Consider the following 22396-nt stretch of genomic DNA (forward strand, 5'->3'; position numbering starts at 1 on the left):
GTACTGCTCATATCCAGTGTGTGCCTATCTGCTGTCTGCTGTGTGTGGAATAAAACACCTGTTCATTTGCTCTCCATGCAGAAATACACATTAAGAAATATTTTCAATTAAAATACAATTGACAGTTGTCAACTGAATGCATCAAATGAGTCAATCTAAAGGAAACATTTTACAAAAAAAACATCATTGCTTTTATTTATTAACAGTAAACACACTCATCAACACTTAATACAATACACAATAATATACTTTAAGATTTTTAATTTTTTACATCAGGAAAAAAATACCAAACTTAATTTGTTGCCTCATTGTTCATCTCAACTAATTATTTCACACAAACTCCCATTGCTGCAGCTTCCTCCCACACCACCCGGCCCCTCTTTTTTTCTTTTTTTCCCCCCCTTAATTTTTTCCTTTTTTCCCCCTTTTTTTTTTTTTTTTTTTTTTTTTTTTTAAAAAAAAAAAAAAAAAAAAAAAACCTTTTTTTAAAAAAAAAAAAAATTTTATATATAAAAAAAAAAAAATTTTTTTTTTAAAAAAAATTAAAAAAAAAAAAAAAAAAAAAAAAATTTTTTAAAAAAAAAAAAAGGGGGGGGGGGGCACCACACATAAGGTTAAATCATTAACTGGTCAACTAATCTGATCGACCATCAAAGCACCATTGGATCGCTCTGAATGTGCCGTGACCTCGTCCTGCCATATCAGGCAAGATAGGTAACAGGTTGGTCTCACTGTAAAACATGCAACATCAACCCATGGAATGTCCACCATCACCAATGAGTCCGGTCCCAGTCTTTCAGCAAGAAGCTGAGCTCTGTATGGGCTTCTGTGCCATTTATTATGAGCACAGGACTTAAAGGAGCAGTGTGTCAGATTTAGGGGCATCTAGTGGTGAGGCTGCAGATCACAACCGGCTGAATTCCTCTTCCCTCACCTCACCTCATAAAAACGCAAAAGGCTCTCTCTAGAGAAGTGGTTCTCAAAGTGACGTCCATGGACCCCAAGAGGCCCCTAAAAGGGGTTCCAGTGGGTCCCCATCAAAAAGGGGAAAATAAGTTGTTTTCACTATAATTGCATCATTAAGCAACATAATAACAGAATGTATGACTATTCTGGTCACTGTTTTCATACACACGCTGTAATGAAACATCTAAAAGCAAACCCCCCCCATAAATCCTTTTATTTTTTTTTTTTTTTTTTTTTTTTTTTTTTTTTTTTTTTTTTTTTATCAGAATGTGGGGACCATGGGACAAATCTTATTAAATGAGAGTCCATGGTCTAATTTGTGTCAGTTTTGGGTTCTTGGCGTGAAAAAATCTAAGAACTAATGTGAGAGCCAGTGTTTGGTTTGTCTGTTTTGGGCTACTGTAGCAACATGGTGGGCTCCGTGGAAGAGGACCCTACTGTAGAAATGAAGGTTTTTTCTAAACCAACGAAAACACAACAATTCTAAGTTTCAGGTGATTATACACTAATGTAAACATAATTATGAACATTATATTCCTACCAATAGATCCATCTAAGTCCTACACACTGGTCCTTTAACAAAACAAAGTGCAGAGGAATCCAACATGCAGCACACAATGCTAAAGAGAGACTGTTGATAGTTTCCATGAAGCAGCTGATCTGTCTCTCATGTGAAGATTAATTCCGCTACACTACACACCTTCATTTATTAAACAACATTCAAAATGTCACACTTTAAATGTATTGCAAAAACATTCAGGTTGCGAAGCCAATATTTCCTTGTAATACTAACAATTAAATATTTGTCCAGGGGCGCCGGGCACCTCACCTGGTTGAGTGTGTGCCCATGTACAAAGGCCCAGTCCTTACCGCAGCAACCGTGGGTTCGATCCCAACCTGGGCCCTGTGCTGCATGTTGTTCCCCCTTTCTCCCCCCTTTCTTGTCTTAAGCTGTCCTGTCAAATAAAATTGCCCCCCAAAAAATCTTGTCCGTGTATGTCCATAAACTCATTTATTTCTTCACTAGAGCGTAGAGATCCTCTGGGCCGCCAGCAGTCCGTCTTACGTTCTTTGCTGTCCTGGAAACTTTGACCTGTGCGTACAGCGTGTCCTGCTGCTGTCCTCTGTCCTGCTCCGAGGCCGAGGACGCTTCAGGTCTCTGCTTGGAGAAGTCGATCTCCCCATAATGGATGTCTTCTGTTTCTGTTGCTCTGGCTGGCTCTTGAACAGCCGGCCCCTCAGCTGTTAGGCTCTGTGACAAAAGAACCAAATGAGAAATGTTGTGAGGGACCTTCATCTACTTCCTTTAGTTCACCTCCGTTTCTCTCTCACTCAGCTCCCACTGCTATAACAAAGTGATAATCATCCTAACAATCAGCTCTTATTGGACACAGCAATGGGGACATCTTGTTGTTCTTGTTGTTTTTCTATGTATTTATAGATACAACAGTGGATTATCATTGTGAGAGTTTTAACAGGATCTTTTTTTTGTATCACATTTCCTGTGGGTCTCCACATTTACTCACTAATGAGGAAGCTGCTCAGTCCAGTGTAGATCTTATGAATGCTGATAGTATGACTAGTTAGAAACATATTCATTACACTCTCTGAAGTACTGTACATTTAAATATTTTCCCACCTGTGTCTGTTGTAAAGTTGGATGTTTTGTTTTATACCACCTGGAAGACATAAGAAGCCTGTCAGCTTTTCTTTCTGTGTAATAATAATAATAATAGTAATAATAATAATAATAATACATGAAGATTTTGTGTATATAACAAGTTTCAATACATAAATGACGAAGTGTTTTAAATGGAATTTAGAAATGATCAAGAAAATACAGATAAAGACATTTAATATTACAATACCAATAAATACACAAAAGCAAGTTATTTCACAGCTTAGAGGATTTGAAAGTGAAGCCTCGATCACCTCCAGTCTTTCACCCGACCGTATCAATGTCCGTGCTCGTATAACACACATTTGATTTATGGATACATCTGGAAATGATACTGAGGTACTTACCAAACAGCAACGATCACACAGAGGAGTATGATGATCCCAATGATCACTCCAACAACCGCCCCCCATGGTGAAGAGGGATCGAGCTTTGTTGCTCCTACAGAAACAGAAACGTTAGAAGTGACTGAAGTCAGGTAAACAAGAATCATGGCTGGGATCCAGCTTTCATAGAAAGCTCAGCTTGACTTCATGAAGTATTTTCAAACTACTTGTTCAAGATGCAAACATACTGTGTGTCAATTGTGCTTGCAGATGTGCAGTGAAATTAATTCTACACTGTACAATAATTTAAGAAAAAGTAAAAATTCAGTGGCAGCAGAGAATGGGATCAAGATTTATAATAGAAGATCATTTTTACTTCTTTATTCTGCTGGTCAAATTCTTTCCTCTCTCTTTCTATTGTTACTTTTTAGGAATCAACAAATACAACACTTTTCTCTAAAAATATTGTTTTTAACTTATCATCGATCTCTCCTTTTTTAATTTAAGGACATTATTCCAAATTCTGCATATTAACATTGGTGTATAAAATACTTTGTCCAACATGAACTGCTTCTATTTCCAAACCAGATGCAGTGCAGTGTTTACCTTCATTAGTCACATGGATCTCTGATGATGTCTGATTACCGAGATCATTTGTAGCCACACAGTAATAAACTCCATCAGTGACATTGGTCACTTTGACGCTGTAAAAGTCTCCTTCAGCTACACTGATGGCTCCATCTTTGCTGTTCTTGAACCAGCTGAAGCTGGCGGGAGGCTTGGCTCTGCTGGAGCAGGTCAGGTTCACCCAGCTACCTGCTGACACCAAACCTGATGGACTGATGGACACTGAGGTGTCCTTGGGAGCATCTGAGGAAAATGTGAGATTAACTTTATTCATTAAAATCAGCACATGATGTGCTGACAGGATCCAATAACAAACACTGGTTGTCTTACATGAAACATTGAGAGTCTTTCTCTCCTCTGCTGTCTTGACTTCTCTTCCTTCATTCACAGGATATGTGGCAGAACAGCTGATGGTGAATCCATCATGTGTGTCTGACAGAGTGATGGTCTTCTGGATTTTAGTTGTGAAGGTCTGATCTGTGTTCTCCTCTATGTTGTTGGGAGGGTCTTGTTGGAGATTCCAGGTGAGTTTAGGAGGGGAGTGTGGACAGGGAGTGGAAGCTGAGCAGCTTATAGTGACAGACTCCTTCTCCTTCAGATCACCTGAGATCTCAATTCTGGGCCTCGGGGGGGAATCTGGGGTTTTAAATCAAACTTTTTACACTAAAGAATACAGTATATTAGTTTGTACCAGTGATTTACATCTGCAAATGTGACCCTTTTATTGTAAAACTGTAATGACAATTCAGTCAGAGATCCCCCTTATGGAGAAACCTCATCATGGGACGCTCATGTAGATGTTTTAATCCCATTACTACCCCAACATCATCACAACACTCCACTCCACAGGGTTTCTCAACTGGAGCAGTATTTTCCATACAAATGAGGAAATGTGCGCATGCATGTGTGAAAATGTTAATGTACCATTTCAGGAGCTGCACAGCAAATGTTGTTGTACACGCTGCAATGATAATAAAGACATTCTATTCTATACCAAGAGACTTTCCTTTTTGAAGTCTGTTGAAATGAAGATGTATTCTTTTAAATAGCAATGCTAAATATATGACATATGTAGTACAATATATAGATTGTAATATGTGATAAGGAAGATTTCTTTTCAGCAGGTTTCAGTTATTAGACCATGTGGAACATCCTGACTGATCACAGGCTGGTTTCTGTAACATTTCACAATAAAGATATGGGTCATGGTGTTTGCTATCTAAGCAACAGCTGCAACAACATTATAAACATACTAATACAACCAAACCTTACCTTGAACTGTTATTTGAAGAGGATCACAAGAAGCTGTTGCTATGAATGTCCCGCTCTCAATTCTGAAGAAGTATCTGTCAGTGTAATTTGTGATTAAACTGGAAAACAAGGTGGTGCAGTTTTTCTGACTCAGCTCTCCAGTAATACTCATTGGATAGGTGGTAACTGTCCCACTACTGTTGAAAATAACATTATTTCTATTGATGCCAAATCTGGAGTCACTTTTAATCCACACTCCAAAGGTTCTTGTGCTGTTAAAGTCCTGATCTGGTTTAGCACTGAAGTTACATGGGATTATCAGACAAGATCCACTCAGTGCTTCCATCTTCTTTGGTGCAGTAATGAATAGGGATGGATTGTGAGGACAAGCAGCCAGAGCACCTGTAAAATCAGTTTCACGATAAACAAAATGTGAAAGAAAATCTGTAGGAAGAAAACATTCATGGTAGACAAAGCAGCAGTACGTTGCATGCTGGTCTTTTTTCACTGTCTTGTTAACAATTTCCTCATAAAACATTTCACTTTACAGTCAGAATGTGAACAAAATAACTAACGATCTGCTCTGGTCTTTCTGCTTTTTGTTTCTAAATGAAGATTGTAAATGATTCAAGTAACACACAGCTCACCTGAAACAAAGAAGAGGGTCAGTAAGATGTTGTCGGTCAGCATATTCACAGACAGAAACTGGCTCCTTGGATTGGCAAACACATAACACTGTTCATTTTCAGTTGTCTTAATCATATACTTAAAGTTTTTACAAAGCATTCAATGTCTAAACGGGAACTTCCCTACTTCAACTTCATGCCAGAAACTTGCCCCATACAACCACAGTTCAGTTTTTTTTATTATAAGTAACAATTAAAGCCATCTGCAGAGCTGTGCTTTATCATTCAAATATAAAGTTCAGTAAAATGTTTTCTTACCAAATGAGCCCACAGCTAAAAAAGAAGAAAAAATGAAGTTGTGATTCCAGAGTGAAATGAGGAAATTAGTTATTTTTAGCAGAGCTGCAACTAACCACCTAGCCGCTCTAGTATGAAAGAAAGAGGACTTTCCTTAAAATAATTGCAGTTCACTTCATTTGGTGGCAGAACTGCTAGATATCACATGACCCCCATGACTTAAACAGTTTTGCCACTGCTCATATCCTGTTAGTAAGGAAATCGGATATTACAACATCTTAAAAACTTTAGGTTTCAAGTGACACGACTCGTTGCTAGCCTTCATATATACTTAACATGACTCACAATAATAATGACTTGTTTGAACAGTTGAAAGTATGAACTTTGTATAATTTACTGCAATGTTGTCACTGATTTCTGCACTGTAAAACAACACATTATATCAGCCCTCATCTACACAGATCCATACATGCTTTCCTCCTGAACACTTTCTGCTCTGTGAAAAGCTTCTTCCCAGATAATCTGAAAGTTCAAATATTAACCCTTCTTGTTCTGTCTTTTTCAAACCATCTTTATTTCATTAACACACTTTAAATGCATCCAATGGAAACACCAGTTAACCGATGAAAATGACACATGGTCTAAGCATCTTTTTGGTATCTTAAGAACAAAAGAAAAAAGCCGGTGCTGTGATTCAGTTCAACCTGAGATGAATGATTAAAGGAACACACCGACTTATTGGGACTTTAGTTTATTCACCGTATCCCCAGTCCAGTTGTTGGAGCCGGTTACCTCCAGGATCTGGGCTAAGCGAGGCTAGCGGTGGGTGCATCAGACAGAGTTACAACACGCACAGAGATGAGAAGGGTATGTATGGACTTATCTAACTCTGGGGGTTACGGTGAATAAGCTAAAGACCCAATAAGTCAGCATTTTTTTTCAAAGAAGATGCTTTTATTTTTTATGTTGATTTTAACAAAGAGAGAGCAGAAAAAATACAAAAATATTATTCAAGCCTTTAAGAATTAATACCATTGAGTATTTAAAGAAAATCTATACACTTTATTGCAAGTGGCACACTAAGGCTAATAAATGCAGCATCAACAATACAGTTTGTTGAACATAACATCTTCTTCATCTCCTTCTGGCTCATGATGGATGTAACTCAACTGCACTGTTGACATAAACTGCTTCTCCTGTGTCCTGTGGAAGGAAACAACACAGAGAGAGAGAGTGGTGTTAGTGCTCTGCAGTGGATTTACTGCAGCTCAGTTTCAGTTAATGTAAAGATAAAACATTTTTTTGCAAAATGTCATTTTTATATGACTCGGTCATTTAAATTAGATCTTTAAATTCACATACACACCAACACACACACACACACACACACACACACAACCCTGTACTTTTATACTTGTGAGGACCCTCGTTGACATAATGCATTCCCGTAATTCTGTCATGTCTGTACGACACATTATAGTGAAGTAATTTCACAAATTTTCGTGATTTTAACCCAAATCACGATCTTATCTAAACTTAACTGCATTGTTTTTGTGCCTAAACCTAACTAAACTGTGACTGTTTTATAAAGTTAACAATGGTTTTAAAACCGTTTTAGAGCAGTGGTTCTTTGGTAGAAACAAACTACCTATGTGGTCTGATGGTTTGACAGGATATAATAGAATATTAGCTGTTCTTTTAGCTGCTAAATGCTCCGTTTGGTCACTAGCTAGTTGCTAACTTCCTCAGTCTGCAATGTCAAGTGTCATAATTAGCTTTTTTCTTTATTTTCATTCTCTTCTCTTCGTTTCCTTTCAAAATCAAAAGACAACATTCCCTGCATTCATTCATGATTCATCAAGAAAAAGTCAGATGTGCTGCGTTGCATTGTGGTCTGGTGTTTCTGCTGTAGGTGGAGACTATTTAAAGGTTTCTCCTACTTCTGAGACCTGCAGACAGATAAGTTGATCGATAATGAAGCAACTCTCCTTATCTGGTGGTGTCATCTTTGTGGTTTTCAGTTGTGATATTTCCTATTTTATTTTGTTGATTCATTTGTTAATTTAGTTTCTGTTTTGTTGATGTGTCCCTGTTATTTGTTCAGCGTTTCCTGTTTTGTTGTATTGTTCTGTTTTTTTGTTCATGGTTATGTTTTGTCCCCGTCTGTGTTCCCTGTTTTGTTCTCCTAGATACATCCATGTGCATGTTTGCACGCTTTACTTCCTGTGTTATTTTGTAGTGTTCTGTTACATGTGTCCCTAATGTCTTTCACCTGTTCATCACCTGTCTCTCGTGTTGCCTTGTGTATTTGGGGTATTTGGTCTGTGTGCTCACTTTGTCTGGTGTCAGCTCGTATGTCAAGAAGAAGTTCAGCCTGTGCCTAGAGTACTTTATTCTCCTGTTTCTGTTTCTTTTTCCTGCTTTCAGATTTTTTGATAATCGCCTGCTTACTTAGAGTGTAAATTTATTTTTGGTTATTAAATTATTCAACTCTCCGTTATCTTCTATTTTCCTCCCACATTTTGGGTCCAAACCTGCAAACTACTGCCTCATATGACAGGTGGCTTACCTTCACTGGTTCTGTGGAGCATCTTGATCTAAACCAGCTGTGAGAAAAAAGAAGAATGTTTTTTTGCAGTAATCATAAATATCGGTCTCATATGGCCAAACCACATTTAAATTAGACCAATTAGTGTGTACCTGCAAATGATCATATCACAGAAAAGTGTGTCTCACCACTCAAAGATGACCAATGTGCTGACAAGCATTATGACTGCCAGGATCTTCAATATAACTTCAACACCAACCTGTTCACCTGCAACACAGCAGCATGGTCACCTTCTAATTAATGGGACATTTTATAAAACGTCTCAAACCATAATTCCTGCGGTTACCTTCAAATATCAGCTGACATCCTGTTGATAGTTGGATGTCCCGATCATTTCTGCATCCACAATAATACACTCTGCCTCGATCACCGTTGGTCACTTTAAAGCCATAAACCTGTGTATCAGCTTTGATCAGTTCCAGTCTGCCATCACTGATCATGTACCAGACAAAGTTGACGACAGGATGTTTTCCTCTGCAGGAGCAAGTCAGGTTCACCACGCTGCCGACTGACACTGGATCAGTGGGACTGATGACCACCATAACATCTTTGGGAGGGTCTGGAAGATTTGACACATGGAATGATAAGAAAAGATCAGTTGTCTTGCCACCTGCTGTTGTCTTCATAAAACAAAATAAAGTAATTCTTACATGAAACATTGAGAGTCTTTCTCTCCTCTGCTGTCTTGACTTCTCTTCCTTCATTCACAGGATATGTGGCAGAACAGCTGATGGTGAATCCATCATGTGTGTCTGACAGAGTGATGGTCTTCTGGATTTTAGTTGTGAAGGTCCGATCTGTGTTCTCCTCTATGTTGTTGGGAGGGTCTTGTTGGAGATTCCAGGTGAGTTTAGGAGGGGAGTGTGGACAGGGAGTGGAAGCTGAGCAGCTTATAGTGACAGACTCCTTCTCCTTCAGATCACCTGAGATCTCAATTCTGGGGCTCGGGGGGGAATCTGGTGTTTTAAATCACACATTTTACACTAAAGAATACAGTACAGTGTATGGTTTGTACAAGTGATCTACAAATATGACTCATTTATTGTAAAACTGTAATGACAATTCAGTCAGCTTCACACTTGTGGAAAAAATCTCATCACGGGACATTTTTGTAGATGTTTTCATCCAGTTATGTAAATAAATAATAAATGTGAAGGAGTGACAGAAGGTCACTACAACACACTGGCCCACCCACCAACATCCTCACAACACTCCACACGACAGGACTAACAACTGGAGTAGTACTTTCCATACAAATGGGAAAATGTGCAGTAACATCTTTATAAGGTGCAATAGCATGTGGCACAATATCAAATAGTAGCGTTAGTGCGCATGCATGTGTGGAAACCGGCAGGTAGAACAGCTCTACAGTCACACATTTTGATGGGTCACAGATTTCAGTGTAACACCGGAAAAGCCTGTGTTAGTGAGTATGCAGGTAAAAGGTAGCATGAGATTTCTTTATGTATGCCTAATTGTATTTTATTGTTATTTTAGAAGTTATCTGCTGCAGTTATGGCTGATACAGGGGCAGGACCATCACAGAAAAAAAGGAAACAAAAAAGGAACAACTGAAAACTAAAAGGAAAAGTGACAGACGACGGGCGAAACCGAATAAATCTCGGTCAGGCTTTCAACAGATGGAGACAATTACGGGATTGTAAATGATTCAAAACCGACCCCGAATTAGCCCTCAGGTATGTAATTTGTCTATTAATTCCTAAAATAAAATAACTTTACAATGTGTAATGTGGTCGTAAATAGGATTGGGCATCGAGAACCGATTCCTACTTGGAATCATTTCAAAAATGGAATCAGAATTGTTAAAATCCAAACGATGCCCATCCCTAGTTGTAAGTCAGTAGCCGACATTATGGCCCCTGTAGAAAGGCATTTTCTATGGGCCCCTCCCCGCATCCACAGCTATTCATTCTAGCATCTTTTTGGGCCCTCCTCACATGAGGGCTCTGGGTACTCAGTCCTCTTTTTTTTCCCCCAGTCAGACGCCCCTGTCCATCTGTAACTTATTCTTTTATTGTAAATAAATGATTTTCTGTCTGAGCAAAACATTCTCGGTAATACAATGGGCAAGACAGCATGTAAAGAAATACCTTGTGTGGTAAAAACACTACCGCTTTTGTCCAAAGGGGCAGCTGAAATCAACACAAACTGAAAGTTCAAATAGCCACTTTAAGTCTGTTCACATAAACATGTTTTTTATATATATATACGTATATTAATGCAAAAAATATGAGTTATGTAATACAATACAACAATCAATTCTGGGCCTTGGAGGAGAATCTGGGCTTTCAAAACAGAATCAGAAACTGTGCTTCATTTTCTTGATATTTCTTAACTATAACATTATAGAATGATACAAACACCTCACTTACCGTGAACTGTTATTTGAAGAGGATTACAATCAGCTGTTGCCGTGAATGGCCCGTTCTCAATTCTGAAGAAGTATGTGTCAGTATAACTTGTGATTAAACTGGAAAACAAGGTGGTGCATTGTTTCTGACTCAGGTCTCCAGTAATACTCATTGGATAGGTGGTAAATGTCCCACTGCTGTTGAAAATAACATTATTTCTATTGGTGCCAAATCTGGAGTCACTTTTAATCCACAGTCCGAAGGTTTTTCTTACACTGTTGAAGTCCTGATCTGGTTTAGCACTAAAGATACATGGGATTAGCAGACAAGATCCACTCAGTGCTTCCATCTGCTTTGGTGCAGTAATGAATAGGTGTGAATACTGAGGACAATCAGCCAGAGCACCTGGAAAACCAGACTCATGATTAACAGTTGTTAATGTTCTAAATTGTTCTAAATGAAGATTGTAAATAATTCATGTAACACACAGCTCACCTGAAACAAAGAAGAGGGTCAGTAACATGTTGTCGGTCAGCATATTCACAGACAGAAACTGGCTCCTTGGATTGGATAACACATAACACTGTTCATTTTCAGTTGTCTTAATCATATACTTATTAAGTTTTTACAAAGCATTCAATATCTTTAAAAGCAACTTCCCTACTTCAACTTCATGCCACAGTTCAGTTTTTTTATTATAAGTCACAATTAAAGCCATCCACAGAGCTGTGCTTTATCAGTCAAATATAAAGTTCAGTAAAATGTTTTCTTACCAAATGAGCCCACAGCTAAAAAATAAGAAAAAATGAATTTGTGATTGAAAATTGTGATGAAATGAGGAAATTAGTTATTTTTAGCAGAGCTACAACTAACCACCTAGCCGCTGTAGTATAAAAGAAAGAGGACTTTCCTTAAAATAATTGCAGTTCACTTCATTTGGTGGCAGAACTGCTAGATATCACATGACCCCCATGACTTAAACAGTTTTGCCACTGCTCATATCCTGTTAGTAAGGAAATCTGATATTACAACATCTTAAAAACTTTAGGTTTCAAATGACACGACTCGTTGCTAGCCTTCATATATACTTAACATGACTCACAATAATGACTTATTTGATACACACATTATATCAGCCCTCATCTACACAGATCCATACATGCTTTCCTCCTGAACACTTTCTGCTCTGTGAAAAGCTTCTTCGCAGACAATCTGAAAGTTCAAATATTAACCCTTCTTGTGTTTTTCAAACCATCTTTATTTCATTTAACACAATTTACAGGCATCCAAGGGAAACACCAGTTAATTGATGAAAATGACACATGGTCTAAGCATCTTTTTGGTATCTTAAGAACAAAAGAAAAAAAGCCGGTGCTGTGATTCAGTTCAACCTGAGATACATGATTAAAGAAGATGCTTTTACTTTTTATGCTGATTTTAACAAAGAGAGAGCAGAAAAAATAAAAAAATATTATTCAAGCCTTTAAGAATTAATACCATTGAGTATTTAGAGAAAATCTACACTTTATTGCAAGTGGCACACTAAGACTAATAAATGCAACATCGACAATACAGTATGTTGAACATAACATCTTCTTCATCTCCTTCTGGCTCATGATGGATGTAACTCAACTGCACTGTTGACATAAACTGCTTCTCCTGTGTCCTGTGGAAGGAAACAACACAGAGAGAGAGAGAGTGGTATTAGTGCTCTGTAGTGGATTTACTGCAGCTCAGTTTCAGTAACAGTTACGGTAAAGATAAAAAAAACATAATTGTGAAATGCTCCATTTGTTCACCCGCTAGTTGCTAACTTCCCCTGTCTGCAATGTCAAGTGTCATAACAAACTTTTTTTTCTTCTTTTTTTTTTTTTTTACTTTTTTGATAATTACCTCATTTCCTTTTAAAATGAATAGTGAACATTCCTAAATGACTGAATTTATTTCTGATTTATCAAGATAAAGTGAGATGTAATGCATTGCATTGTTGTCTCTTTAAACAGTATTGTCTTTGAAGGATTATTCCTGTTGGAGCTACATTATAATCTATTTAAAGGTAGATGTTTCCCTCTTTCTGAGACCTGCAGACAAATTGATAGTGAAGTAACTCTGGCAGCTTACCAGGTGGCTTACCTTCACTGGTTCTGTGGAGCACCTTGATCTAAACCAGCTGTGAGAAAAAAGAAGAATGTTTTTGTTCATGCTATAATGATAATGATCTGTCTCATACAGCCTAACCACATATAAATTAGACCAATCAGTGTGTGCCTGCGAATGATCATATCACAGAAAAGTGTGTCTCACCACTCAAACATGACCGATTTACTGACAAGCATTATGACTACCAGGCTCTTCAATATAACTTCAACACCAACCTGTTCACCTGCAACACAGCAGCATGGTCACCTTCTAATTAATGGGACATTTTATAAAACATATATAGTTAAGAAAAAGAGCAATACAGTTTCAGCAGCAAAAGAACAAGAGCAGGTGTGGCAGAAAATTGCTGATCGAGTCAATGCGTGAGTATTCATTTAAAAAAGAATTAAAGTTGTATTCAATTCAATTCAATTTTATTTATAGTATCAAATCATAAAAAGGGTTATCTCAAGACACTTTACAGATAGAGTAGGTCTAGATCTAGACCACACTCTATAATTTACAAAGACCCAGCAATTCCAGTAATTCCCTCAAGAGCAGGCATTTAGTGCGACAGTGGCGAGGAAAAAAACTCCCTTTTAGGGAGAAACCTTGGGTGGTGAGGAAAACTCCCTTTTAGGGAGAAACCTCAGACAGACCCAGGCTCTTGGTAGGCGGTGTGTGACGGTGCCGGTTGGGCGTGTGATGAACAGTGGCAATAATAGTCACAATAAAGATATTGGAACTATGACTAGAAATAGTAGTTGTAGTAGTTCATGGTGTAGCGGGGCACTGCAGGGCGTTACAGGGTGTAGCAGGACATAGCAGGGCACTGCAGAGCGTATCTGGAGTTTAATTCTTATTTAACATTTGTGTGTCTGTGTGTGTCTTCATATTTATTCAGTTCAAACCCAGCGGGCACAAAACACACTTGGCAGCAACTGGAGATGAAGTACATGGTATCATTTTGTTTCAAGCAATTGTGATGTTTAGCATTAGTGGAATTTTCTAAGTGTAGTGGGGAAGACTTCCCTTAGCGCAGGTAAATGTGTAGTGGACCTGAATGCAGCCTTGGCCTGACCCCCTCCCATGGCCCCTGTGCTCCTTCGTCCTGTCTCTGAGCTCTCCCTGCTGTGGCTGATGCTACGTTTACATGTGGCCGGCTATTTTCATAAACGGACATTTCAACCTCTCCGTTTTCAGAAAAGTGTTCGTTTACACAAACCCGTGTATATATATGCCGTTAATGCAGCCAAGAGAACGCCAGACCTGTAGGTGGCGGTGTAACGACAAGCTCAAGCCCACGTTAGCCAATCAGAATCCAGAAAATAGCAACAACAGCAACCAATCACTTCCTCTTTCTCTCTCTCGGCTGCCTAAACCTCCGTTTGTCTCAGTTTACGTGCAAACGTGCAAACAACGTTTTCCAAAATCTCCACTTTGGCTGGAGTTTTTAGAAGTAATCGTTTTCTGTGATAAAAACAGGGTTTTCGTGTAAATGAGAGGCCAAACCGCAGGAAAATATCTACGTCTTCCCTTCGTGTAAACGGGGCCTGAGACTAGTCTTTGTTGCCCCCAGCGCTACCAGGAGACTCTCGTTGCCCCTCCTGCCCTGGGAAGGTGATTTTGTTCCTTTTAATGTCCCACCTCAGTGCTTGTTCATTTTTCCCTTATGCTGTTTTGCCCTTATGGTGTTGTTTTGCCCATTTCTTAGTTTCGATGTTTGGTTTAGTTCTGTTTTGCCCTTTGGTTATCTTATTTTTTTGTCTTTAGCTTGTGTTCATTTAGTTTAGGTTTGATTTGCATTTATTGTACTGCCCCTTTATTGTTGGCTTTTTGTGAGTTTTCTTTGTTTATTTAAAGATCTAATGTTATGCTCATTTTCAGGTTCATAACTGTATTTAGAGGTTGTACCAGAATAGGTTTACATGGTTTAATTTTCAAAAAACACCATATTTTTGTCGTACTACACATTGCTGCAGCTCCTCTTTTCTTTTCCTGTTGAGCTCTCTGTTTTAGCTACCAAGTGAGGCATCTCACTTCTGTTCCATCTTTGTTGGGAGTCACACATGTGCAGTACCTAGGTAAGGATTACCAGCCAGTCGTAAGGACTACTAGCCAGTCAGAAGCAGAGTAGGGCGGGCCCTGACAAACAAGCTAGTGTGATCCAAAACACAGGCAGAACAACCCGAACCAGCTTTGCTAGAGCAAGATGTTTCAGAGCAAGTTATTTAAATGTTAACAAATTAGTCTTTCATACGTAATGCTTTAATTCTGCACTGTCTCCTGGACATGGTGATAACAACTATTGGAACTCTTCGGGCCTCCGCTCTAACTAGCTTGGTTTGAGGCCGTGCCACGCTAGCAGCTAGGCAAGCGTTATAACGTCTGTTACAAAGTGAAGCAAAGTGACGCACGTTTGTCACAGAAGTAAAGGCTGAACTACAATAGAGCTGTTTGCAGCAGTTTGTGAACAGCGTTTTCTGTTGGAGATGGTAAGTCCCTTTGGGGTGGACTTTGGGCTTTTTCACTTTGTAAACCTAAAACTTGCACAAAAAGATATAACACAATAAAGGAAAGGGAAAAGGCAAAAAAGCATAATATGAGCACTTTAAAGATTGCTATCAAGGCTGTTATTTTAACATTATTGTTATATAGAATCATTTTACCCACCCTACCACTTTAGGAAGTTTGTTAATTAACCCTTTTCTTTTCTGTCAGCAGTTTAAGCCCCTGCCTATTTTGATTTATGTTATTAGAAATAAAAACATTTGATATTCTTTGATATCGGTAACGCACCTGCCTGCCTTTCTCTTTCTTCAACTAGTCAATGTTCATATAGTTCCTAGGGTGCAATTGCCTAGGTGGTGTTGCCGGTTCTTCCATTCTTCCTTTTAAAAGTAACACTAAGTGCACTTATGCATGCAAGTCCCTAAATTTGTGCTTAATAAACTAATTCAAACTCTATTTCAGCCAACAGAGGGGGGTGGGGGTGTACCAGAAGAGATGGTCCTCAGTCAAAACAGATATTCAGCATTAGCCCATGACTTACAATGAAATTAGGAAGGCTGGCACTGGGAAAATTGTATGTAATTTTGTGTTCCTTGAGCTCCTTGTGAAAACTGCTGGTCTACTTTGAGAAAAAGATGTGCCACGGTCTGTGCATGTATGGACAATTACTGTAAGTGAAATTGTAATTAGAACTTAAACTGTATTACTCACGATTGAGTTATCAGCTGTCCGTTACCCCAAGTGAATAAATCAAAAGGCTAATAACAAATTGCTCTACAAAAAGACTTTTATTCAATAACAGAAAACACACTTTGATAAAACCCTAATACACTCAGGAAAACACGGCTAGCTTGGATTTTTATTTTTTCAATTTTACATCAACAAATCATGTTTGGTTTATACATACACAGTTGTTCAGCTGAACTAATCCCAACCTCTTATTGTGTTGCAGCTTCCTCCTGCCTCACTGGGAACTCAATGCTGGGTTTTATACTAGGTGTTAATAATTACAACAATTACTTCCCAAAAGAATCAAAGGGAGTCCTATGTTCAGTCTATTTTCCCTTCCTAAATTTGCCCGGCGTGGCTCCGGTCTTCTGCTTCTTTTTTGCTGATCCTTTAAGCTCAGGTTCCTAAGTAACGCAAAAAGGAATAAAAACAACTGAGTCCAACATTCAGAAGATAACATGTACAACATCACTACCTACTGTAAGAATATACACAATATACACATAATAAAGCAGCCTACTGAACACCTCTGCTTACTTTTTTTAAAAAGTTACTTTTTTAAGTAAGACTGAATATAGATTCTGACATTGGGTAGTGCACATTACATACTACTGTAGGTGGTCAGATTAATAATTACTTAAAGGCAATGATTTCATCATTTTGGAAACACATGACCTAAATGTACCTTTCGTTTGGAGGACAGAGATCCAGTGATGGTGAAGAAAGAGTCCAGTCGTCCCTGTGTGCTGCCCTGTCGGCTCTTCAGAATCTTCTTACAGCCGTTACGGATCCTGTCCTCACTGCACACACATACCCAAATTAAATCAATCAATTAAAGCGGCCATGCTATTCTGCGCCTAAGCAGCATTTAGAAGATGGTGAGAAACAAAAGCAAGAAACAAAACAAACTGAAATTGTGTCTCCTGTAAAGAGTTCATCCTGAACAGACTGGTATGTGCTGTAAACCTTAAATCATATGTGAAAAGGCTGTGGGCTTCAGTGATGCTAGAGCCATAAACTCTTGCATCTCTGCAGTGCAGCCTAGTGGTCAGATAGTGCATAAACAGCTGGTCTGATCATATAATTATTGGAACAACAGATGTCTTCATCATGACAATCAATTCAAGAAATCCTAATAAGCAAGCAAAAAAGATGGATCCAGCACAGTGCTGAAAAGAATCTTCTGATGGTTCACCTGAACTGTTTCTCGGCGCACATGAACTGGATCAGTGCCTCCTCATCCGGCTCGTTCCACTTCAAATCCACTGTGGAACAATCCACCACTTCTGCCTTCAAGAACAAACCCCGGGCCTCTTTGTACAGCCAGTCCTCGGGCGCAGGGTGCTTCTGCGTGAAGGAAAGCAAGACACACGCAAAGAATCAGAACCAAACCTCCATGTTTAACTGCCGGAACTTCTGGATTGTAGCAGACATCGACTCACTTTGGGGTCAATGTTTTCTAAGATCTCCTCAATGCAGCCGTGCTGTCTGATCAGGTCAATGGCTCTCTTGGGGCCAATTCCCTTGATGGTGCCGCAGTAGTCACAGCCCAGCAGAATACACAGGTCTATGAACTAGGATGGACCATGGAAAGAAAAAGGAGTTCATGTAAGAAAGAGCCAAATATCACTCATGGTGTTTACAGTTCTAATTAGCAGGAGGACTGTGAATTTCAGGGAAATATTGGTCATGGCATGCCGACACTGCACTGTAGGGTGACAGCTTGCAGAGGGAACAATCAGCGTGATGAAAGCAGAGCAGGTTCTTGACATTGACCTCGGGTAAGAAATTACACTCTTGAGTAAATATTGTGCTGCACCTTTCTCAAAGTAAAAAAAACAACATTACCTGTTCATTGGTCAGGCCGATGTCCTGCAGGATGCGACTGAAGTGGAACTCTTGGATAGGAAGTTTCCTAAAACAAATAAAACCCCTTGATGTATTATAAAGTGCACAAAAGAATACATTGTCATTATTATTATTTGTGTTGTAACAAGGAGCATATTGTCTCCTCTTCCGAGCCTTAAATATACACAATTATTTAAGGGGATCGAATGGACGTCATAGGTTTAGGTTCATAATGACTGAGATGTGTTACCACCTCAATAAAACAAAGGAGAAAATACAGGGGACAGTAGTACTCTTGTGTATGGTTTCATGGCTGTAGTACTTGTAGCATGTGGTGTTATTTAGAGCGGGTGGGACAACCCAACAACACGGTCATCATTAAAATAGAACATATGAACTTTGACAATTTGGCCACATTTTTCCACCAAACAATTTGAATTTTATCATTATCAAGTATAGAAATAAGATGAATTTACAGGTTGTATCCAAATAATGTGTGCCAGAACCAAGGATGCCGTGATGGTGGGATGCGGGTGTAACATTACTTTGCTTCACTGGCAGTGAGGTGTCTGAGCAGGACGTTTGTCCCAAAGGTCAGCCCATCCATATCCTCTGTTGCTGTGGCAAAGACCTTCCCTTCTTTAACCAGAGCAGCACACGTGGCCTCCGCCTCACATGGAGCCTGAAACACAAAACACATCAAATTACATTTCACTGAATTATTCACCCACACCTTTCCTGTTGCAAGTGATTTCTCTGACATGGAGAAAAAAAAAAAAAAAAACACTCTAGTTGCCAGGCATACAGTAGAGCAGGAGGCAGTTCACTGTATATTCATTTCAAATGTACTTCTTTAATTCATGAACATTTCCTTCCTAATGACACAATTTAAAAAAAACATTCATTATGTTTAACATTACCTTTTCTGTCTTTCAGGCTCTTTTTTAAGATTATTTGGGGCATTTGGGCATTTTAGGCCTTTATTTCTATAGGACAGCTCAGACTTGAAAGGGGAGAAAGAGGGGGGAATGACATGCAGCAAAGGGCCACAGGTCGGAGTCGAACCTGCGGCTGCTGCATCGAGGTGTAAACCTCTATATATATGCACTCCCGCTCTACCAGGTGAGCAAACCAGGTGTCTGTCTTTCAGGCCCTTTTCAGCCTATTCTGACACTAAACTAAACTGGAAAATAATGATAAACATGTCAGAAAGAGCACTGAAAAAAGAAAAAGTTAGCAAAAAACATTGGCAATACAAATGTAGAAATATTCTTAAAGCCAGCAAGAGTTGCAAAGTGAGAGTGGATCTTACCTCAATGAAGGGCACTCCCATCAGGGTCAGCAGCTTCTTACACTCATCATTATGCTGCCTGGTGACTTTTACCAGACGCTTGCTGAATTTGTCAATATTCTCTTGTTCCCCTGGGTGGAGACAAACCATTTTGCCCACATTTTAATACATAACCAAAGTAAAACGTTTCTACAATCTCTACCATGTAAACAAAACTTATTATGTAACATATATACATGACACCGATCACATTGGTTTACATGTTAATTGGCAAAAAAGCACATTCACACTCTCCCATTAACAGTCAGGGCCTACATGAAAAGACAGCACAATAAAGCCACTTGCACCACTCATGATTACTGTTTAGTAACGTGAAAAAGTAACTGTACCCATTTCCTGGGCCTGAGCAAGCATCTTTTCAGCTTCTGCCCTCCTCTCCCCTCTCTTCTCCAGCTGGGGGTGACAAGAAGAGCAAAGACAGAGGAAGAGAAAGATGAAACAAGAGACAGAGGGCGTAGCTTACAAAAAACAAACCTAAGTCATTATTTAAATAGGAAGATGAGAGCAAATGTAAATCCGTACAATTTTCATGTGACATATTTGCCTCTTTCTATTGCCAAATAAATAAGTTACACATACAGACAGCGTTAAAACATTTTTTGCTATCTATTGAACAACAGATTACAGAGACTAACACAGTGGTTAAACAAAGTACAGAGTGCCTCAAAAAAATCATCATGCCACATTTCTGATTACACTGTTGTTGATGTAAGTGATCAAGAGTACAGGTGAAATGCAAACAACAGCAATACTACACAGCAATAAAAAGAACTGGACAGCTACTTCCGCAATAACAGCATTCAGAGCCCATACTAACCTCTGCTGACTTGAGCTGTGGGGGCTTGCCGTCAAACACGTACACAGGTTTGATGCCGTTTTCCAGCATGCGGATTGTCCGGTAGAACATTCCCATCAGGTGGCTGGTAAAAAGAGCAGGTAGCAGACATATTTCAGCCTTGTGTCAAGATGTGAGCTACCTAGTGTAGGATTAATCCCAGAACTCTATCTCTAAAGTGTCCCCTACTATGACATCACAATCTGAATTTCAAAGTGTCCGTCTGTATTGCTGGGGGTTGTACCTCGTTGTCTCGCCATCCTCATTCTGCAGAAGGTTCCCATCCTGTCGCACAGCAATCAGGAACTGGTACATACACATGGAGGCATCTATAGCAATTTTTCTGCCTGCAAAAAACAGCAGTGCGTATCAAAACAATGCTTTACATTGCATTTTCCATATATAACCTGGTTTTGATGCAAACCTTCAATCACTATATTATAAAGTAGTGTAAAGCAGTGATTCTCAAACTTTTTTCAATAATGTACCCCCCTTTGAAATATTTTTTAGTCACGTACCCCCTGACGAGTGCAAAGCATTTTTGGTAGAAAATAAAAGGCTATATAAAGAGGTACATTACAGCTCTGCACCATTTAGTGTCTGATTTAATTAACAAGCTTGTAACTGAAACACACTTAAATGTTACTTCAGATGTTTAGAATGCATAACTAAATACATTTTATTAATTATGCATGATTGAGATATTTGAAATTAACATTTATAAAAGGAATCTCACGTACCCCCTGCAGTACTCCAAAGTACCCCTAGGGGTACACGGACCCCCATTTGAGAAACACTGGTGTAAAGTATAGGGCTGCACTATATATCGTTTTTTTTAATCGTTCATCACGATATCAACTGGCACAATATACACATTGCGTAAAGGCTGCGACATATCGTGAAAAACATTGAGGAGATTTTTTTTTTGAGTTAGTTAAAAGAAATATCAGTAGAAAACTGCACTCTGATTTTTTTAGTGGTGTCTTTTATATTCAATTCAATGTTCAATGTGTTCAATTAAAGAATGTTGGAAATTATTTCCTTTCATTTGTTTTAAATTTAACAAGCAATTTGTTGTATTTTAGCAGAATACTGAAAGCAACAGAAATGCAGAACTGGGTACACTTTAATATCTTTATTTATCACAAGTAATATTGTTATTGTGATATTCAACAACGTTATCGCAGATTTTCCTTATTTTGTGCAGCCTTAGTAAAGTACATAAGATGTATTAAGTCATACTAGGGTTTTGTTAATACAAGACAAAAAAATAACGTTTTCAACAATCAATTTGAAATTATTAGTACACCACTATGATACATTGTTGGGTAATGTTAACTACTGACTTATTTGGTCCCGGGCTCTATTCATCTTTATTGAATTACAAAGACCTACAATCTATGTTATACCTCCCTATCCATATTCCATTTACCCAAGAAGATAATTAAACTTTCATTTGATCTAATTATCACTTCTTATGCAGACCTCATCAATATGTAGGAGAAGAGACCCGTACCAAAGTAGTTCTTGATGTCTTGCTCTTTGATGGCACCGGGGGCCTGGTCAGCAATCAGCTTAGCAAGTCCGTGTATTCCCATTGTGTTGGGCTGAAGTTAAACTGCAATCACCAAAGTCTGAAAAACAACGATTTTAAAAGTTTACATTTTGTTTACATATGTGCTGCTTTATTGGATCCATTCCGAAATCAAGACAATGTATTGGCAATATCTAAAACATAATGTAAGCTTGCTCTGAGAGTGTGGATTTACAATGAAAGACGGCCACATTAAATTGTCAGTTTATTTAAGGAAATCTGTATTGCGGGGACCGAGCGTATCCTGACAAGTCCGTTAGCTTTGCCGCACAGAGGTAGCTAAAAGCTGCATAGATACAGCTAGCTGGAGGGCTAAAACACAAATGACGTCACACATATTCATAATGTAGATGCTTTTAGCGCAATAACTGTCACCTGTATGCGTTATCTGTTTGATTACATGTTACTGTTTTCAACTCACCAATTACTTGAGTTACACTCGCGTTTGTGCACACTTGTCCCCTGCGTCTCGGGCGCGAGGAATTACCTCTCTTTCGCGGGAAACCAAATAGCAGGCATAGCCTATCAATCTATCGAGCACGGCATCGTCAAAGACGCTGAAGAAGTGCGCATCGATAGTGCAGGTACGATTAAACGGGTCTGAGTTCTAACAAGGAAGTAACGGAAAGGGCATTCGA

General features: G+C 38.8%; 3 protein-coding genes across 6 annotated transcripts; all 3 read right to left on the minus strand.

The window, feature by feature from the left end:
* Positions 1–1243: 1243 nt before the first annotated feature.
* On the minus strand, positions 1244–5937 carry LOC120552020 (vascular cell adhesion protein 1-like). Of its 2 annotated transcripts, XM_039789638.1 has the most exons (9): positions 5793–5937; positions 5496–5560; positions 4870–5250; positions 3928–4233; positions 3577–3840; positions 2992–3085; positions 2606–2645; positions 2200–2218; positions 1244–2141 (listed from the first exon to the last, which is right to left on the minus strand). In XM_039789638.1, the coding sequence occupies exons 2-9, from the start codon at positions 5536–5538 to the stop codon at positions 2029–2031; spliced, it is 1260 nt and encodes a 419-aa protein (XP_039645572.1). In that variant the 5' UTR covers positions 5539–5560; positions 5793–5937; the 3' UTR covers positions 1244–2028. The 2 variants fall into 2 exon arrangements, with proteins under 2 accessions (XP_039645572.1, XP_039645571.1); XM_039789637.1 differs by having other exon boundaries at positions 1244–2218; positions 5793–5936.
* An 868-nt stretch (positions 5938–6805) lies between these two features.
* Positions 6806–11684, minus strand: LOC120552021 (sialoadhesin-like). Of its 2 annotated transcripts, XM_039789639.1 has the most exons (9): positions 11525–11684; positions 11247–11311; positions 10773–11156; positions 10491–10532; positions 9030–9335; positions 8666–8938; positions 8508–8586; positions 8341–8377; positions 6806–6974 (listed from the first exon to the last, which is right to left on the minus strand). In XM_039789639.1, the coding sequence occupies exons 2-9, from the start codon at positions 11287–11289 to the stop codon at positions 6921–6923; spliced, it is 1218 nt and encodes a 405-aa protein (XP_039645573.1). In that variant the 5' UTR covers positions 11290–11311; positions 11525–11684; the 3' UTR covers positions 6806–6920. The 2 variants fall into 2 exon arrangements, with proteins under 2 accessions (XP_039645573.1, XP_039645574.1); XM_039789640.1 differs by lacking the exon at positions 10491–10532 and having other exon boundaries at positions 11525–11683.
* Positions 11685–16170: 4486 nt separating this feature from the next.
* On the minus strand, positions 16171–22315 carry fen1 (flap structure-specific endonuclease 1). Of its 2 annotated transcripts, none has more exons than XM_039789702.1 (12): positions 22180–22315; positions 21681–21798; positions 20409–20511; positions 20147–20249; positions 19659–19722; positions 19291–19400; positions 18524–18660; positions 17979–18045; positions 17573–17704; positions 17326–17477; positions 16816–16930; positions 16171–16534 (listed from the first exon to the last, which is right to left on the minus strand). In XM_039789702.1, exons 2-12 carry the CDS (start codon positions 21760–21762, stop codon positions 16457–16459), a joined length of 1143 nt encoding a protein of 380 aa, XP_039645636.1. In that variant the 5' UTR covers positions 21763–21798; positions 22180–22315; the 3' UTR covers positions 16171–16456. The 2 variants fall into 2 exon arrangements, with proteins under 2 accessions (XP_039645636.1, XP_039645637.1); XM_039789703.1 differs by lacking the exon at positions 22180–22315 and adding an exon at positions 21934–21952.
* Positions 22316–22396: the final 81 nt, after the last annotated feature.

This window comes from Perca fluviatilis, chromosome 22, assembly GCF_010015445.1.
Source record: "Perca fluviatilis chromosome 22, GENO_Pfluv_1.0, whole genome shotgun sequence".
Lineage (NCBI taxonomy): Eukaryota > Metazoa > Chordata > Actinopteri > Perciformes > Percidae > Perca > Perca fluviatilis.

Coding starts and splice junctions, on each gene's coding strand:
- LOC120552020 (XM_039789637.1), bottom strand. CDS start 5,538: ATGCTGACCGACAACATCTTACTGACCCTCTTCTTTGTTTCAG. Junction 5,251..5,495: donor GACCCTCTTCTTTGTTTCAG/GTGAGCTGTGTG, acceptor CTGATTTTACAG/GTGCTCTGGCTGCTTGTCCT. Junction 2,646..2,991: donor TGTGTGATCGTTGCTGTTTG/GTAAGTACCTCA, acceptor TATGTCTTCCAG/GTGGTATAAAACAAAACATC.
- LOC120552021 (XM_039789639.1), bottom strand. CDS start 11,289: ATGCTGACCGACAACATGTTACTGACCCTCTTCTTTGTTTCAG. Junction 9,336..10,490: donor TAGTGTTTTTACCACACAAG/GTATTTCTTTAC, acceptor TTAAAACACCAG/ATTCCCCCCCGAGCCCCAGA. Junction 6,975..8,340: donor GCTCCACAGAACCAGTGAAG/GTAAGCCACCTG, acceptor TTCCTTCCACAG/GACACAGGAGAAGCAGTTTA.
- fen1 (XM_039789702.1), bottom strand. CDS start 21,762: ATGGGAATACACGGACTTGCTAAGCTGATTGCTGACCAGGCCCCCGGT. Junction 17,705..17,978: donor TCGGCCTGACCAATGAACAG/GTAATGTTGTTT, acceptor GGTCCATCCTAG/TTCATAGACCTGTGTATTCT. Junction 17,478..17,572: donor TAGAAAACATTGACCCCAAA/GTGAGTCGATGT, acceptor TCCTTCACGCAG/AAGCACCCTGCGCCCGAGGA.